Below are 20,201 nucleotides of genomic sequence, written 5' to 3'. Positions count from 1 at the left end.
CAAGTTTTACCAATGTAACCTGTTTATTGATGTTTGCAATGCCCTACTAATATTACATTAAAAATACCAATGATAAATAACTACAAAACTGAAGAATAAGATAAAATGAAAGTATCACTGATCTCATCATTAATTACACTTATATTTCAATTTAAATTTTCATTTCAATCTAAAAACAAAATATCATTTTTCCTGAACTATTTGAAGGAAATCCTTACAAAAAATTAATTAGAGTTAACCTCTAATCAAACCAATAACCTAATCAGTGGTGAATTTATTAAAATTTAGTATTTACAATAAAAACAGTATTTAACTATTACACCACAAATATAAACTGCTACAGCATTTCCTTGAGTCATATGAGTCAAGCATAACTATATTGAATAATATGCACTTGAATATTTGATGATACAAAAGATAGAAACATGCCAAAATCATGTTGTGCTGTTACCTAATTAATAATTCTGTTTTAAATGTAAAGGAAATTAAAATCTGTTTTATCAGCGATGCATAAATTATTTTCATCGACAGAATTAAATTTTCATATACTTCAAAATATAACACCATGTCAAATACAGGCACATACCTACCTAATTTTAATATAATTTGATATATAGGAAATATACTATAATATGTAGACCATGTTACTTTGGTAAATTATCAAACAAGTTCTTGGCACTCATTTTTAAAAATCTCATTCTTGTGTTTATGAATTTCGCCTATTTACAAATACATTCAATATTTGACTGTTGTAAAATAAATTAAAATAATAAATTTACTTAGGCCTAGTATTGAATTTAATTTACTATCACTTCCAAGTTACGTTCCAAATCTTTGATCGCATTTACTATATTTATACATAGCACCTACAAAGCTTTCAACACTTAAATTATAGTCAACTGATAAACTTATGAACTCTGTAAGTCTTATTTGCCATGGCAATAAACCATGTGTACAACAAACTGGACCTGAAAATAATGCTAAATCAGGATCTGGAATGGAAGGGTATACTGCTGATATCACATCATCAAATTCTTGTGCGGTAATTTGGTCACTTTTTCTATTATATGGAATTTTTTCCTCACACATTTCTTTGATACATTGTGTAATTGTGGAACGTCCGTTCTGACAAGAAAAAATATTCACAACAATTTTATGTGCAGGAATGCCATTTGTATACCCATTCAAATCAGGTTTCTTTGACCATTTTATACACCCCGGAACACCTTTCTTGTTCTTCTCAACTGCATTAAAAAGTTTTTCTTCTTGATATGAAAGTTGACCTGCAAAGTTTTATTAATAAAGATTTCAAACTTATATTTTGTTTATTCAATAATACAGAGGATCTCTGATGTTTCAGCCTCAGTCTAATTTAGGTCCTGCTGTAATCCGATATACTATAACATATTACAGAATTATTTAAAAAATCTGTTATTTTGTGTCAGAGGTTATAGCTGTGTATGTCATTTATCAGCTTACATGGTACTGTTTTCAAAATAGTTCCAGACTACTGGAGACTAGACAGTACTCTATAATCCAACAAATTCAATTATCTGACAGTGGGTATTGAAACATTAGTCAAATTATGCAGATCAACTCTAAATTAGAAAATATTGTAATTAAGAGCTGAGAATTAATTTAGTGTTAATTTATTTTTTTATTATGTTGCATTAAATAAATATTTTTATTGAGAAAAGAAGTGCTATTCTTACAAGTCTAAATTTCTATACTAAAATAGATTCTTATCACAAAATCGACAAAATCCTGGGTTGGGTTTTATGAATTTCCAAGTGGTTAACAATAATATTTAATTTATTTTTTATATTGTAGTGTAAATTCATATTTTAACTCACCTGATACATCATAAAAACTTAAAAACGGTATTCCGGCTACTAAACTCCATATCACCATTCGAGCCAAATCATCTATTGAATGGTAATCGCTATCAGATAAAACAACTAAATGCTTTGGTTGTTTACTGAGTTTCGGTATATGCTTCACTATTAGCTTTAAATCAGTTTTTGTCACCTCATAGTCTTGTAAACTGTGCTTTTTAAGCCAATATCTGCAATAGACATTCTGAGCACCAACAATAAAATTTAAAATCAAATGTAGCAAAGCAAACAAGAACTGTCGAAGCAATCGTGACAGCATAATTCACATTAAATTATTATCCGCGACGTATGTAACGATAGTATTATTTTATTTCAACATTTTCGAGATAATATGAACTGAAAACTTTATATCTTTACTATATGATCACACGGCCTAGTCCATAGATTATACACTTAATATATTAGACAGCCGCTTTTCAAGAGCAGCCAATCACGAGCTTAAGAGTGGACAGTATGCAATGTTTACCAACGTTCAAAAATGAATTTACAGATTAGAGGAACTTTTTATATGACATTTCCACGCGGTTTTGCGTCACAGTTTGCTTGCGCTAGTGGTCAGCAGCTATCGATAGCGAAAGTCTATCGATGATTAGTACATGAATGTTAGGTTTTTTACTCAGATAAGTGAACCCTAGTATTAAGTGGTTACCAAAGCCCATAAACATCATAGTGTTAATTCCACCAGCCACCTTGCACCAGAATTAAGCAGAATATCGCGACGCTCCCTTGCCCGCAAGAACCCGTTAGGTAGCGTACTCGCAAAAGGTATCAATAGAATCTCCGCATATATTTTATAAATGTAGTGTGTTCTTTTTATAATGCTATTGCTGTTATTATTTTTTATTGTTATTGCTTCGTAGTGGAAGTCGTTTATGGATATGTTCCAACTTTTAGTTCGTATTTCTTTTCGCCCGTTTTCAATAACCTATCTGAGATTACCGATAGATAGCTATCTGCGCTTATCAGTAAGAGCGTATCTATTTTTAGCTTGCGTTTCACAATCACGGATATCTATCTTTAACCAACAGAGGATAGCTTCTTCCTTCTGATCTATCCGAGCCTCTTCATACGTTTCGTTCTACTGCAAATATGAAACAACATCAGGTTCAATACTTATTTTATTTTAGTCTAAATCATAACTGTAATTTAACCATCATATCGTATCGTATGTCGTATCACTCTTGTCAGAGCGGTCGTGGTCGTCATCCAGTATCATTGGTGTGGGCAGATGTTATGTGAGCAATCATATCGTAGACCATCATAAATTCATTTGTTTTTAATAACAATTAATAAAAACATATCGACGCTTGAAAGGCTAACGTGACTAAGCGACAATGCGTGAACTTTACTGTAGACTAATTTAAAGTCGAAATACCTGAAAAAAATCTATATTAACGAATCTAGCTGTAGGATTGAAATTATTTTAATAGACCTAGAAATATATTTTTTTTGCGCATCGAATATGGTTATTGCCTATCATTTATGTATAAAGCGGCTATTGTCGCTTAGTCACGTTTGCCTTTCAAGCGTCGATATGTATATTTTTTTAAATTGGACGTATTGTTATTTTTATACTAGTCGAAGTTATGAAACGAAACGTTTTGACCGCCCGTTTGCCAATGAGCAGTGGTCAGTTTCTTTTGTTTGTTTTTCTGTTGGTTTTCTGTTACTCGATAGTGAATTGCCTCCAAAACGCTTTAAAATTTTCGTTTATAATTTTAAGTATATAATGTGTATAATAATAATTTAATTGATATAGAGCTACAGTGAAATAAAATAAATTTTGTCAGTATCTATAAATTACATTGATAACTTTTTTTTGTGTTCAAGTTTTGAAAGATATATTTTTCAGTCAAGAAAGGCAATTCGGACGTTCTTTATTTTCTTTTAACCATATGATATCGGCTTCACTATCACTATCTGCATCACAATCTATCATCATTTGAAATAATTCCAAATCACTATCATCAATACTACAAGATGCCATTATGAAGAGAAACACTAATTAAATTATAGCTATTTAATTTCAAAAGGTAAACATGTAATCGGCCGATTTTGACAGATAAGCGGATGCCCTTACTAGAGATAACGCCGCCTATCGGAGAGTTACTTAAAACTCATATTGAAACGGGAGTAAACACGATTTGTATGAGCGTTCTATCTTTAGTAGGCTATCCGTCCTTGGGACGGTCGTTAGGAGCTAAGGATCTGTATTACATAAAGTCTCCAATCATTTTCGATCAGAGGACTTCAGATACCGACATTAGTTTTTTTTCGTTTTTAGCATTTGACTTTTTTTTTGTTTTTTTTTTTAATACTACATAGTTTGATAGTTTTTTTCTTGATTTGATAGTTAGTTAGAAGTTTGATAGCTTTGGGGCTGAGTCAAATAAAAAAACTTTGGCAAAGCTGTACTTAAATTTAAGTAACAAAAGCTAGAAAGAAATAAAAACAAGCTACAAGGTAAACAATCACAAACATCAGAAATAAAAACACAACCTAAATAAGCTGCCTAAATAAACAGTAAACTGCTAAGCTAACACACTCTTGTTTATGGTGTTCCAAGTAGTTTTTTTTTTTTCAGATACTTATTTCATTAGATTATTTAAATTTAATGTATTCATCAAAGTAAAACATTTCTCAAATGTTTTAGAATAATTAATAGGTATAATTTAAAACTACAAACATTTAAAATTCTCGATAGTTCTCCCTCATCACCCTCATCACTAGCTTGCGCAAAGAATTATTTGCTTTTCCATTCAGTAGGCAAAAGAAAACTATTCTATACGTCGAATTATTTTTCACAAAATTAAGCACTTAATAAAATATTTCACTCTTTAGCTTTTTATCAAAATACTCGCCGAGATGTTTTTAAATTTGCATAATTCATTTCCAGGGTTCGGAAAAAAAGCAACGTATCCTCAACGGTTAAAGATAATCCTGGGACTGTCACGTCTACGACTAACTAGGAATAATCTGTGATTTCCGTTTCCTACCGCCATTGCTGTCAGAGTTTCTTTTACTTGTCAGGCTTGGTTGATAAGGTCAGTAAAATCATAAAATAGCATTTTACAGGCAAATTATGCTTAAATGCTATCGTGTTAAATTTCTCAAGCTATTAATAAAAATCGTTAATATCACAAAGTGTTTTGCTTTATTCGTTTTAGAGTTTTGTGAGAAGTTATTTTCAACATTCAACCACGCTGGTAACATGTTTTTCTTTCAGATTTTACAATATGCAGTTGCATATCAGAGGGCAATCGACACACGTCCTGGACGTCAATGGCCAGGAGTCCATTGGTCAGATCAAGGTAAATAGTGATTGAGTTCATGCTATTAGATTAACTGCGGGTTATATATATAAATAACCTATAAAATGGCCAGATTATTGTGCCTATAATTTTCAGTTCTATGTAGGTAATAATATTATTTTTTCATTTTTCTCTTGGCTTTCTAGCTTTATGTTTCTGGACTGTTTCATTATTGCCATCAGCATCATACTCTGCGGAGGCTTATAATACGCTCTGCCTTACAAGTATAATAGCCGGCAAACTTCTTGAGCATTTGTTGACGTAGTGGGGGTAAGTTTGCGCATGGTACACTCACGTGCAAAAACATTATTTACTCTGCGTCATAATGCAATTAAATTATTAAAATCAACATATGTATTTATTTATATATTTATTAGAACATCAACAAAAAATATAGGTTAATAATTGTAATAATTTAATCTTGGGGTAAAACAGATATTCCTTCTATTAAGTCAAAACTAGAGCTGTTGCCAGGTCTTCGTTCAGTTGAAGCGAAGCTGGTATTTGTAATTTTTTTTTCGTTATCATAATCTTCACCATTATCATCATCACTGTTTTCATCACCCGAGTCGCCATCATCGTGATAAGTCGACATAGGGCTCATCGGTGTAGGTTACGATTCGGTCGGTTCGATCTTCTTTTTTGTCTATAATTAATTATTTTTTGAAGATATTCGATTCATAGTAATCGAATGTTACTTTTTTCAATTACCAGCTTCCGATTATTTTCTGTTTTTTTTTCCATCTGAAGCCTAGCTCTTTCATAATTCGTCGTAAACTTCATTCCGAGCCGTTAAAATGTATATCTTCTTTAAAATTTTCGAAGCCTTTCTACGGTACGGAGTTTCGCTGCTTGTTATGTAGTTATTATGATTACATCTTTTTATTACAGATTGAACGAAACTATCCATTCCGGTAACTTTCTTCTTCCCTGATCTTTTCTTACCCGGAGTCCCAAGCACGATGAGCAAGCCAGAGCCTTTAGCTTCGTTAATAATGCACCTAACAGTACTCACTGATGTTTTTGTTGCTTCCGAAGTCTGTTTTACTTTTTATATATAATATCATATATAATATCATTTTTATATAATATCATTGTTTTATAATGAAGCAATATACGTCGTACACAATTTTTCTACCCTTTCTTTTGAATACTACACCAGTTTGTCGCGGCATAGTGTATTTTTTATAAAAAATCAACAAACACTCAACAAATAGCAATGGCAACAAAGTCAACAAGCAATTATAACAAAATATAACGTAACGATTAATAACGATAGACTTTTCACTGTACGCAAGCGTACTTTTGGGAGCAAGCGGAACGAAGGCGCGGTGCGGGACGCAAGGTTAGACTGATCTACCAATAACGCGCTCGATACGATTTCCCCTGCCGTCGCGCCTCACCCTCACCACCAAAGTGATCTAAAATTCGATTCTGCGCAGTCAAGGTCATTTGCTCACGATGTTTGCCGGTTACTATAAATGACGGTTGTCAACTCCAGATGCTGTCCAATACTCTGAAAATTCTGGTAATGAATATCCCCGATATATCCCATAGGCGTTTTTACGACATTCACGAGAAGAGATGGGGTGGTGGTGTATTGTAAACCTTAACCATTGATTTGATTAAATATCTGAATTTATTACTGGTTGAATATTTGATAACACAGATCCACTTGTATAGATTCAATAAAAAAATATAATTTTTTTCAGGAACGCATTCGTACTCTTGCTGCAGTTGGCGATGAAGACCTTACTCTATCATTATGTGGAGCCCCTTTAGATGATTCATGTCTTGTCTCTGAGCTCTCATCATCTGAACTAGACCTCACAGTGCCATTGCTTGGTGGTAAAGTGCACGGATCTTTGGCTCGTGCAGGTATGTTCATAATTAAAAGATTTAAACAATCAACTCTTTTGCCTATCCTTTGATTTAGGTACACTAAATTGGTACTAAGAATATTTCCTAAATAATGCAAGCAATAATATGAAATGCAAAGACATGTATTGGGCACCAATAGTCTAGTCCACAAGACCAGTCAGCCCAAACGCCTTTGTTGTCCATCTATAGTTGCTTAATATCAGAATATATTTAAATCAGAATTGATGAGATGAAGGTGAGTTTTCACTGAACTATCTGGTTATGAGATAATTTATAATTTGTGTGGTCAATTTATATAAATTCCATTATTTTCTCATAGAGTGAAAGGTTAACTTCCGTTTAAGGCTCATAAAGTTGTATTCTTATATTGGGAATTATTGTATTTCTGGTTACTTTCTCCAAACTAGCTCAAAAGCCATTTCATCTCGGCTATAGTAGACTACTTTCCATAGAAATGAAACGTACATTGCATGTCCTGGCTGGATTGTTCTTATAAAGTAGGTTCACCGTTTGCCTTTGGTAATATTTAAATTTTTTATTTATTTATTGCTTAGTTGGGTGGCTGAATTCATGGCCCACCTGGCGTTAAGTGGTACCAGAGCCCATGGACATCTACAAAGTAAATGCTGACACCCACGTTGAGATGAGTTTGAGGTCTCTGTACAGTATGACAGCTGTCCCACCCTTCAAACCGAAACACATTGCTGCTTCATAGTAGAAATTGGCAGGGTAATGATACCTACCTGGGCGGACTGACAAGCCATTCTACCACCAGTAATTAGGCAGATTATTATTTTACGGGTTTGATTTTTATTACACGATGTTATCCCTTCAATGTGGAAGTCTAATGTGAACTTTTTTACATTACATATTTCATTGGAAAAATTGGTACTTGCCTGCAGGATTTGAACACCATTGCATCTCTAGATATATTAATGCACCGGATGTGCCTTTAGGCCTTTAGCTTAAGGCCACAATTACTTGAAATGAATAAAAAAATTGACAACTTGACTTTAAATTAGTATATGAATTCTCATAATTGATGGTAGTTAAGTGAATTGTGAACACAGGTACAAATGTCTTGCCTCTCTGCAGTCTACGGATCCAGTTTAAAAAAAAAGCTATCATACAACTCAGATTCAGACCTTTATCTTAGGGTAGGTTGGAGGAATCTCATATTGTGATGTGTGAACTTCAGTAACCAAAGAGAAGAGCCAACATCTCGTCCATTAGAATAAAAAAAGTTTTCTTTTGTGTGAAAGTTTGTAACCTTCTCTCAAAAATTTTATAGGTAAAGTCAAAGGACAAACCCCCAAAGTGGAAAAACAACAAAAAAAGAAGAAGAAGACTGGCCGTGCTAAGCGTAGAATTCAGTACAACAGAAGGTTAGAAATTTATTGTACATTCTAAATAAAGTAGCCTAACACTGCACATAACACAATGAACAATGAGACTACTGATCGACATTTAGAAAATAAGTTTATTAGTTTATTATTATAATTCAAATTTTCTTCAATTTTTATGCACCTAAGAAAATTAATTAAAATTGTTTGGTTTGCAAAGTTAATATTTATACATAATGTGATTTGCGTTTTCAGATTTGTCAACGTTGTGCAGACCTTCGGACGTCGTCGCGGACCCAACTCCAATTCATAGATTTATAAGTAAATAAAATGCAAAAGTAACATCAATTTTGCAAAAAAATTTGGTTTTTATTTGAGAGCCACCCGTGCTACAACTTCATTAAAATTATTTTCTTCTTTTAGAAATACTATAGGCATTATGACAGATTTTTTATAACTGCATCACTGATTTTTCGCAAATACTTTACTCATATTTTTTAAAAGCTTTATGTGACATGCCTTCGTAAACCATTTAGTTTGTGTTTCCATTAGTTCGGGCACATTTGGTGTCAAAGGATATTATTTATAATAGTATTGATGGTAGTGTTTATACTTTGAAAATCACCCTATAATCGTGAACGGTTGAATGGAAGTCTGTCATTTTTAAAGTAAGAAGGACAAATTTCATATAACTGCTTCAGGTTAGAAATAAATGTGCACCTGAATTATGGGTTGCAAATTTATAAATTATGTATGTTTGTTATCTTAATGCACTAATTATTCAATATCATCATGATACTCAGTACAGCTATTTGCAATCCAGAGGTTTTTCTTCCGCTACCAAAAATTTACGATTTACTAGAGGTCCCGCGGTAGTCTAAATTCAACTATAATAATTAATTGGAATTGTAAGTTTGTACACTACTATGATTGTATTTTATACTTCTATAATCGCAAATTTCGCCAAGGCTACACTATAAAAAAATATTATTATAGAAACAATATTTAATCTATTCTCAATTTGACCACAGATGTCAAGAATAAAAGTTTGACAATAAATAGTATGCATGCGTGTGTGCGTCAAATACGTGGTATGAAGTGTGTGTAATGTTTTCTTTATTGATTTAATGTATCTTTTATGCATTATTTAAAAAAAATATTAGCGTTGTGCACTTCTCTATATTCTGTCTAAGTGTGGAAAAGGGGATGGCCCATTTTAGGCCCAAAGCGGACAATAGATTATAGAAAAAATACTTAGTGCATTAATTTTGTCATAAATAAATATGCATTTACTTTCTTGCAAATAAGCGCCACTATAGTTTACAATAAGTAGTTTAAAAAAAGTAACTCTATTGAAAAAACAAGGATTTTTATTTTTGCGGGAAAAATATTGCCAGCTTCAAATCCTTTTACGTATGAAGTAAATATTTTGAGTATAATTATAAATAAAACATATAAATAAATCATTTTAAGTATTATCATTAATCAAACGATTTTAATGGATTTTATGCACATAAAATAACATCGAAGACATACCCATTGGACTTTAACTTGTAACTATACTTGAGACCTTAGAACTTATATCTCAAGGTGGGTGGCGCATTTACGTTGTAGATGTATGTGGGCTCGAGTAACCACTTAGCAAAACCAGGGTAGCTGTGAGCTCGCCCACCCATCTAAGCAATAAAAAAAACTTTACTAGGATTGTTATTTAAATATGTACAACTAAAACAAAAACATAAAAAATAATGTGTACTCGTAAAAAAAAGATTAAGATATAAATCAATTATCGGTTATTTAAAAAAATAATCGATATATGAATTTCATGTAATTATTTTTCTTTATACTGACAACACTGAATTTAATCTGACTGATACTTCGCTTGCTGCTTGTGGTGTTGTGCTTGCGTACAAAATGGATGTGTTTTGATTTTTCTTCGATTTATTTTACTTTTATCAATAACGTTTCATACTACGACTAAAAAACATTGTCTGAATTGTGGTTTTACCCTGACCGAGATTTAAAACCGTGTATATGCTCTCCTTTGCTATTTTTAGATGATACTAATTGTGTATGAAGATGAAGAAAATATAGATATTTAAAGAATTAAGTGTGTTTTTATACCCTATTGGATAAAAATACATTAGGAACATCTTAAACATTAAGAAAAGAAAAGTTCTTGAAGTATCTCACAATCCGACACTTATTTATATAGAAAATTAACCTCAAAACGAGTTTTTATTTTTATTATATTTTTTATAATAGTGGCGTCAATTTCAATATATTTTTTAGATATCCAATACATTTAAGAATTTGAATCAGTACATTTTTATAGTAATATTTGATGTCCATCTTGGGCCTAGCACACTATGGAGAGTGGGCAATCCCCTTTCATACTCCTCCGTCCACGCAATTTTCGTAAAAAGGGATACAAAGTTTTTGCTTCACGTATTAATATATAGAAGGCGTGCGAGTGGTTACGTGTGGAGCATGCTGCATTGAACTAGTCTAATTATCTAATATAGATCGTATCAGCTCCTTAATTTTACTCACGAAATTTCCTTTGTATCTATCAATCAACATCTTTTTAGTAGGCACTTTTTGTATTATAGTGCCATCGTGTACGCTAACATATAGGTATTAACGACAAAAAAATACTTCAGAAATTACGTGTTTATGTTAAATACATTTTCATAATCGCGTTTTCGTTACATAGAAAATAGTGCGAAACGTATTATGAAGGTCAAGGTACGAATAGACAAATACCTAAAACCCAAGAAACAGTAGGTACCTAATACCGTTTACTAATATTATATATCGATACAATACAGTAGGTAGTAATGATAGTGCCTTTTGTCTACACAGTATACCAGACTAGTAATATAGACTGGAAATAATATCCTTAACAAAAAATGAAAACACTATAAATTAGAAACGACATAACGGAATCACTTTAAAAACCTTTAAATGCGTCAAATCACGCCTTGATTTTTGATATTATATTTATATTTAACCATGACGAGATTTACTTGTAACATGGCTTATTGTGAACCCAGAGTGCGGTCATCCGTCACCCGGTTGCTGTTTCGAAGACGCGAGTGGAGGCCAGGGCTCAACTATCCCGACCCTCGCCTCGCCATCTGTGTGCTTAGTGCGAGTTTTTTAACGTTCTCGATAGCGTAAAAGTTAGTTCATATTTGTATGGAATGGGATCGTTTGTGTACGTTTGCCGCTAGGAGCGCTGTTCCAACTGCATACAAAATTGGGTTAACTTTTACGCTAACGAGAACGTTAAGAAACTCGCACTAAGCACAATGCCTCCGCAATCTTATACGTTAAGTCTGTCATCTTTGCTGCGCACCACGATGCACTCGCCTATGTCGGGCATCGTTCGCCATGAGCTAGTAACCGCTATGGTCTGTAAAACTCTTGATACGGAGACCTTATCACTCAGGTCTCAAGGTGCATTTCGGCATTTACGGTGTAGATGCTATGCCAGGGGCAAAGCCAAGCCTTTGCCTACCGTTTAATACTCTCCACAAGCCTCGTTTGAAGAAGGACATGTCATAGCGCTCGGGAAACACCGTAGAGGGGAGTTCAATCCAAAGCCGAATGGTACCTGGCAAAAAAGATCTCTGGAAGCGCACTCTGAATGATCGCAGTGGTTATAGGTAGTATGGATGAACGGTGTGATGGTAAAATCATCTTAATACCTCCGAGCACTCCATCTATTATCTACAAGACATATAATGTTTGTGCCCTTATCACTTACGCTACTGTAGCCTGGTATCATCTCATCCCGTGAACTTCGCGGGTGAGGTTGCAGGTCCAGCAGAACCTGTGACTTCGCCCGATCGTCATTCTTGAGGCAACAGTCGGATTTGGAAACGGAGCCGCTCGGAGAGTTCATCCGGAGGCTAGCTCGTGCTATGTACGAGCGGCCTGACGGTGGACCCTACGAGTGCCCCCACAACCTATCTCCCTTGCACGCCAGACCACCTGATGGTAAGGCGTTGCTGAGGGAACTCCTGGACCCACTGCGATAGTCGGTGCAGCCGGAGTAGTGTGGGAGCGTTCATAATGGGACCCTCCCTACGGGTCTGACTAACCGCCCTCGTCAATCTTCCCACACTTGGGGATTTCCCTTCAGGGGAACCATCCTTTCTCCGGCCCTGTGGGCAGTCCACTCCACTCAGAGTGCTCGCCTACTCCGAAAAGAGAGTCAAGGACGGGCGTGTGCCAGAACGGTATCGTTGCTACTCTTCCGATTCGTAGTTTAGTTGTAGTTCCATTATAGGTAGTACTCCTCTGGTGTAGTAGGGGTGCGACACTGTTACATTGTATATAGATTGTAGTTAGCAGTAAGTTAGAGGAAAAAATAATTAAGAAAAAGACGATAGCACGACATCCGGAGGGGGCTGCCACCGCGCATCGCTCCTCCATCCTCAAGTCAAGCCCCCGTATTATATGTAAGTCTATCAGATGTACTGTAGTCATGCACGTATGCGAACTTCTCACATCCCCCAAGTCCGTCCCCGCTTCAAATAGACCCTGCTTTTTTTTTATTGCTTAGATGGGTGGACGAGCGCACAGCCCCCCTGTACATAAATGCCGCCACCTACCTACCTGCTTCACGGCAAAAATAGGCGGGGTGATGGTACCTACCCGTGCGGACTCTCAAGACGTCCTACCACCAGTAATAAAGGGCCTGCTTTATAAAGCAGGGAGCTTATTCTCGAGGTTCGCCAGGAGGCCCATCCCGTACCCCCGTATGGGTGTACAACAATCCAGTAGATTAGATTAGATATGTTTCGTTAATCGTAGACAGTGTGACGTATTAGTAAAGATTACACTATAAAAAAGAATATAATGTTCAAAAATAAAAGTGGGTATTCAAATGACCATAATTTTTAAAATAGGAGATTTATTTTTCATATAATGTAAACACACATTCAATGATATTAAATCTAACGTTGATTTGCCCATCTTTACAAATATAATTAAGACGACATGAAAATTTCGAACATTATTAACTGATCTCTTCTGAGAAATAAACCACTAAAACATTTTAATTAATTTACCTTTGATTATTGAAACTGGATGAATAATTGATGAAAGTTTATTTAGTTTTAAAGAAATTCATTTGTTAATTTATTGATCAATATTTTTTGCAGATGCTAATTAAGAAAACGACTATGATTTATTATTTACAAATGTAAACATAATCTAATGACCACAGCCACAGTTGTCGAATTAAAACTAAACAAACATTTAAAACTAATTTACATGTTTTCATTAATGCAAATAAAGTACAAAGGGCATTCGGAACAACAGATTCCATTTAAAAAATTAAAACATTAACAATATTTATAAACTAATTTCTATTTTATATAAGTAATTAGGTATCACTTCAAACATAAGGCACAACTGATTATAATTACAACGTGTTAAGCAAATTCGTATTACACGCGAGTACATTAGGTACTTGTAAGATAGCTTACTATTAAATTACAAAGAGCATTATGCCCTATTTTTAAGTATAAAATTAGGCACACACATTATATAATTTAATTAAAGTACATTTTGGCTTCAGATCATCTCGGGTCTTACCTTCGACAAAACCGCTAAACTAAACTCTACTACTCGATTCTTTGTACTTTTAAACCTCTAAATATATATTAAATGCATAAAAATGACTTAACCGAATCATTGCTCGTCTTGTCGAAGTGTCCAGTCGGGAATGTATCTCATTATAAAATTTCAAATTAATCGAATAGTTTTGTAGATAAATTCGAAATCTTTTTTTTTGTACTATTATTATATTTCAAGAGCAACTCATACGACTCATATTCATGAACGAACGCGTCGAAAACCACATCTAAAAATAGCCAATCCAAACGCTGCGAATGGTCATTCATGAATACAAGAGTAATCGGTACCTACCTACCTAGGCATTCATACAGCGCCGTCGATCATTAACCATTCAACGCACGCGACGAATATACAAGCTCGCTTACACGACGGACCCATAAAACGTTCTAATTTGCGATCCACGTAACGTTATTCGCATTCTAAATCTGGGAAAAGTTTTAATTGCGGAGAAAACGAACCAACATGATTTTCATTATTACATTATTACTTTCATTAACACTCGCTTTCGTTGACCACATCATTCTGGCTAAAAATTGAACGTATGTTAATTATTTTTGAATCTTGCATTAATGTTTTGGGTAGTTTACACGATTATTGCCATTCACGTTTTGGCACTAAAGTCTTTTTATAATGGAGTTCTTGCTTGAGGCTCAAGCTGTCGGCGAAGAGTTGTGTACTTTGCGAGACTTCTCCCATTTGCTGATCGCATCCACAGGATAACACATAACCGCAGACAACAACAGGAATGCACCGGACACGTAGAACGATTTATCGTAACTAAGGGTCAGGTCATAGAGCATGCCTGAAAAAATAAACATACGTAAAATTAAACTTTGTTCTAAACAATATTCAAAATTTAAAACGGTACAGCTAATATGCTGATTTAAAGAGTTTCAGATCTGACCCTCCAATTATAATATCTAATTTATAGCAGAAGACAAAATAGCTGATAGCATTTCATCGTGTTTGTCAACTAATAATACTTTTGCTAGCTAGCTATTAGTCATTGATGAGTTGTAGTTTTATTAAGAAAAAGCTTATTCTCCATTACTACATAAGAAAAAATGCCAAAAACAAAAGATAAAGTGTAATATTTAAAATTAATGAATGTTGAGATTTCAATGATTATGAACTTCGATCACTGGGCGAACTTTAGTTACAATAAAGAGTAATTAAGAAGAAAAGACTTAGCATTGTTCTTTTAATAGGTATGTATGTAATAATTTTTTTCAATAAATATGCGGGCGTTTTTCAAGGTAGGAATTTGGCACTGTGCCTATTAAACTATTTCAACCGGGTCAATGCAACGCGGAGAGCGAAAGGATTAGGTAATGTTCCGTGAAAGTTACATCAGAATGTCGCCCACACAATAACGTATTTATATTTTTTGATTAAACTAAAATAGCTCTCAGAACAAAATAATCATAACGTGAAATTGTACATATAAAATTTACCTGCAATAGGCACTCCCAACACAGCACCAAACCCTTGGAACAGGAGGAATAGCCCGAAACAGTTGGTTAACTGTTCTAGTCCAATATACTCCACTACCAAAATTGAACGGAGAGAGGCGAAGCACGCTGTAAATTAGTCGCAATTTAATTATATCATAAGGATACGTGAATGCTTATCACATCAAAATACATGATTGAATAACATACCAGCAGCCAGTCCGAAAATGGCGCAATAGGCAAATTGGAAAACGCTGTCGTAGTACAGTCCGCTCATCATAGTTGCAATCCCCCCGGCGGAGATGGCGATGTTGTTCAACCACAAAGGGGATATCTTCGGCATCGACGATAGAAATCCACACATCACACGACCAACTATGTTCGATATTCCTATGGCGGATATAAGCCAACCGGCGATTGCTTTATTCATACCGTTACTTTCACCTCGTCTCTGTATGTACATGTACGGAACGAAGAAGCCTAACATTGTGAAAAATCCACTTAGAGCAAGGATGACAAAGGTCGGTGATCGGAATAGACTGACGTCTAACATGGTAGCCAATGTCCTTTTCACGGCTTCAGGGCAGAAACGACATTTTCCTGAGGATTCCTCTTGAGCATCTTCTTTTGTAGGAACGTGCGTTACTGCGAGATGGTATCCAAGCGAAGTCCTAGATGTATATTGAGGCAATCGCGTCAAACTGGCTCCAAAGAAAATATCGTCCCGGTACAAGGGTCTGGCCACTAAATCAGCATGAGAACGACGTTGATGGAAACGGTTCTGTGTGGGGACAACTTTCACAGCAGCTCCAATAAGGGGCTCAGTGTTGTCGATGTTACCGTTTGAATCCTCTTGTTCATCTTTCTCAGCGACTGGCATTTCGATGAACATAGGTTTGTTTCCAAGTGTATTCTTTATAGCTCCAGCATTCGCTGACGATCGTCTCCCGGCGTGTGAATTGCTCAAATGCGAGTTACTGCCACGGAATACCTCTTCGGCAGTCGGGTAACGTGTGTTATTAGGCACGCCCATCCAAGTATGAGGGCTTACTTTGTTTGTAAACTTCATTTCTGGAGGCATGCAAATTCCAGAATCGAGTTTGCTGTGTAACTTGATCATGGAGTTAAGTTTTTCGACGGCCTCCTCGTGACGTCTTGCAGTATCTTCTTCATCTTGTTCGTCGGCTAATGTCACGCGGACTGGTTTGATCGGCCGGAATAGAGCACCAAAGAGCATGCATAGGAGTAACATGGCTAAAAAAAAGAAGATAATTGCTTAACTTTTCGAAATATGGAATATGAAATAACATTTAATTTTTGTCACTATGAATTTCAAAAGTATAAAATTTAAATAATTTACCTGCATGTATGAGCACAATAAGTCTCCAATTTTGTAAGCTTTCATTTAGTTTATTAGTTAAGATGGCGATAACGAAAGTGCCTACTCCGGAACCACAAAGTGCTAAGCCAGTGGCTAGACCTCTCCACTTTTCAAAGTAGAAACCAACAGTCAGCACCGCAGGCATATATATCATACATAGTCCAATACCTGAAATTTAATTATGGAGATATTTTAATTATGTAAAAGTTTATAAACAGCCATTTACTAATGCATTTTAACTTTTAATTAACGGAAAGCTTTTAATTTTCGAACACGAACCTCCCATTATACCGTAGATGATATAAAGATATTCTACGCTGGTTGCGTAGTAGGAGACAGCGAATGCAAAACTCGAAATCAAACTTCCGATTATTGTTACGACGCGAAATCCATACCTGAAATTACAATGTGATTGATTCATTCAAAGGTTCAATTACGAACAGTAAACATAAATTGAATAGAGTAACTAAATGCGAGACTAAGAAAATTTGTTATTTTTCTTGAATTTTCTATGGAATAGCTACTATGATTCTTCATTGAGAAATACTGCGAAATGATTCACTTCATTTTCTCAATGGAATTTCTCAGAATAAATAGTACATAAGCAATGCCATTCTTTAATAAATCTTACTTGTTAGCTAGTGCCGACACGAAAGGTCCAGCCAATAAGTAGAAGCCAGCCAGTAGAGAATTCACAGTAGCTACTTTTCCTTCACTAATCTGAAACAATGAATTAATTACATTTCATTATTACAAGAAAAATATAATTCTTGGCAGATGGGAAGGTTATATCATTTATAAATCGATTTTGTAGTAGAACCTATGCGTGCGGACATATATAATGCGGTTTAACACCAGCAATTAATCAAATATCAAGAATTTATTCCTTCATTGTAGAAAAGTCGTGTTAGTTCTTTGGTTGAATGTTGAATATTTAATGAAGTGTTTACAATAATAATTGTTATAAAAAAGAGTACATGCACAAGAGAGTCAAGTTTTTGATGTAATAATTTGAAAATAATTTAATTATCATAATATATTATACATATCAAATATTTTTATCAAATGTTCGGAAGCAATTTATATCGACAACAGAAAAATAAAGATACAGAAAATATGAAAGACCTTGAACTCATTGGCTCTAATAAGTAGGTCCGAAAACTTGGCACAATTAGACAAGTGCAAAACTGAATGAAAGCATGCTTTTTTTTTAAATACATTGCTTAATTTCTTAAATAAACCGAGCTAACAGGAAGGGGAAGTAGGATGTGAAACAGACATAACAGACGCAATATATCTTTGCTAAAATATTTACAACGAGGTCAGCCGGTTACACTACATATTTCTAATAGGATAGATACACTTTATGATGACCGATTTATTCATCGAGATTCAACATATTCAATAGAAATTGTGTAACAAGAAAAATAATTGTTCTTAGATAAACTCTTTAAAATTCACTTTCCTAGTATGAGTTCCTAAAATATAAATTTACATGTCAAACTTAGATATCAGATCTCAATGAAACTTTAGAACAATTTAAATATTATGTAATTCTTTTTTCTATGGTGATAAAGAAAAACTGATTTTCGTGTTAATTTTTTTTACTGTTTTCTAACGATTAACTGCTCTAAAACATAACAAGTCATCGTTACAAAAGACACACGTGGAATTAAATTTCCGCAACACGATTTTTGTTCTGATATGATTCACTGACCTCGAACATATCGGGTGTGGGACTATTTTATAGAGTTGTGTTCTTAATTAAGTATAATCAATGTTTTTCGATAAAACGTTAAAGGAAATAAATGTTCGTACGTAACACGTACATTTTATTTAAACAATAAATTTACGATCTAATTTTTATTGGACAAGTAATTATTACTCTAAACTATCGTGGACTTGGCATTTTAATTTATCACCGACTAAAATGTATTACGATACAAAAAATGCATTTACCAGACTGCCAAAAAGTTTTAATGTCTTCGACTTCGACGTGAGAACTTCAGATAGTGTTATTAATAGATAGAGAAATGCTTCACTAGTCCCCAGGTACAGTGAAAGAGATGTACCGTAACTCGCATTGGCTATACGGGTCCCATTACCGAACGCCTACATTGGTATTGGGAGGCATTGAAAGATTTTCAGGGGCACCCATTGGGGGGTCGTTAAATAATTGAATTTAAATCGAAATGCTGTATATCGGTGATTATCTATTACGAATATAAAAATATTGATATGAGTTGATTAGAATCAACTAAAATAAATTTCAAAGAATAACGTCTGGACATATTTATTCGAAATTGAACAACAACATTCGGACTATGAGAATGCCGAGCAATATAACTCTTTGGTGGGTGATGTACCTATGTACTTCAATGAAACGAGATTTAGTTTTGGTTCATTGAAAATTTCTTCATTTCTGATTCGCTAGAGGGCCTCATAAAAGACGTGAATTCATCTATAGGATAACACGAGACACGGTTGGAATTTCCGTGGACAATTGCTCTCGTGTATTGTATAGCGGGAAAACAGCTATTTATAAAGATGATATGATCTTGGTGAAATGACAGCTAGGGAACAGGTTATTTTTGCTTATTTTAGAAGAAAACTAAAACAATGGAAAGTGAAAAAAATGTCCAGTGCATTAAAGCCATTATCATCATAGCCAATTTACGGGGCTAATAATGATGCTTCAGTGCCAATGATTGTACCGGAACGTTGGCGTGCCAATCATTGTACAATTTACCCTGTTAAGGTTTGTGCTCATGACCGTGACTTCCAATAACACTCGAATGTAAACTTAGTTACAAAGTGTTAATTGTGGTGATCTAGAGATAAGGCATTTACAGTAATGCGTTTCTGTTTAAACGGAAGCCAATTTGGATACTAATGACATGGAGATGTAAACGATTTACTATAGTTTTGCTAACCACTGAACTTTAGCTAGATCCTGGCCGAGAACTCGTTTGTCGAACACAAGAGAAAAAACCTGACCATTATAGTATTTTATACACATCGTGTAGGTAGAGATTGAAGAAAAATATACTTGTGTTATTTACGAATAAAGTGCGTTGTAATTTCATGTTGAATTCGTTTGATGTGTTTTGAGATTAAATTTACCTAAGATGTTATGATGACAATTTTTTTTATTGCTTAGATGGGTGGATGACCTCACAGCCCACCTGGCGTTAAATGGTTATCGGAGCCCATAGACATCTTCAACGTAAATGCGTCACCCACCCTGAGATATAAATTCCAAGGTCTTAAGTATAGTTACAACGGCT

The 20,201-nt window shown here is 34.5% G+C and overlaps 3 protein-coding genes across 6 annotated transcripts in view; 1 reads left to right on the top strand and 2 right to left on the bottom strand.

Annotated features, from left to right (window-relative positions):
- Window positions 1–4: 4 nt before the first annotated feature.
- On the bottom strand, window positions 5–2,785 carry LOC101738415 (dehydrodolichyl diphosphate synthase complex subunit Nus1). The gene is made up of 2 exons (XM_004932632.5): window positions 1,854–2,785; window positions 5–1,283 (listed from the first exon to the last, which is right to left on the bottom strand). Exons 1-2 carry the CDS (start codon window positions 2,152–2,154, stop codon window positions 820–822), a joined length of 765 nt encoding a protein of 254 aa, XP_004932689.1. The 5' UTR covers window positions 2,155–2,785; the 3' UTR covers window positions 5–819.
- Window positions 2,786–2,882: 97 nt separating this feature from the next.
- RpS30 (ribosomal protein S30) lies at window positions 2,883–10,536 on the top strand. 2 transcript variants are annotated; one of them, XM_062675124.1, is made up of 6 exons: window positions 2,883–2,999; window positions 4,792–4,939; window positions 5,122–5,206; window positions 6,919–7,084; window positions 8,379–8,472; window positions 8,686–10,536. In XM_062675124.1, the coding sequence occupies exons 3-6, from the start codon at window positions 5,132–5,134 to the stop codon at window positions 8,741–8,743; spliced, it is 393 nt and encodes a 130-aa protein (XP_062531108.1). In that variant the 5' UTR covers window positions 2,883–2,999; window positions 4,792–4,939; window positions 5,122–5,131; the 3' UTR covers window positions 8,744–10,536.
- A 2,801-nt stretch (window positions 10,537–13,337) lies between these two features.
- Window positions 13,338–20,201, bottom strand: part of LOC101738278 (monocarboxylate transporter 7) — a 53,305-nt gene continuing 46,441 nt past the window's right edge. For all 3 annotated transcript variants that reach the window (XM_062675253.1, XM_004932631.5, XM_012695932.4), the window contains exons 4-9: window positions 17,546–17,634; window positions 17,194–17,309; window positions 16,894–17,082; window positions 15,744–16,787; window positions 15,537–15,662; window positions 13,338–14,884 (exon numbers count right to left, since the gene is read on the bottom strand). In XM_062675253.1, coding sequence (XP_062531237.1) covers window positions 14,733–14,884; window positions 15,537–15,662; window positions 15,744–16,787; window positions 16,894–17,082; window positions 17,194–17,309; window positions 17,546–17,634 — 1,716 coding nt within the window. In that variant the 3' untranslated portion in view covers window positions 13,338–14,732. The remainder of the gene's footprint in view (window positions 14,885–15,536; window positions 15,663–15,743; window positions 16,788–16,893; window positions 17,083–17,193; window positions 17,310–17,545; window positions 17,635–20,201) is intronic.

The sequence above is a fragment of the Bombyx mori genome, chromosome 23 (genome assembly GCF_030269925.1).
Source record: "Bombyx mori chromosome 23, ASM3026992v2".
In the NCBI taxonomy this organism is placed as follows: Eukaryota; Metazoa; Arthropoda; class Insecta; order Lepidoptera; family Bombycidae; genus Bombyx; species Bombyx mori.
The sequence above is the reverse complement of the archived record's forward strand: the minus strand, read 5'-3'. Positions and strand labels throughout refer to the sequence as shown.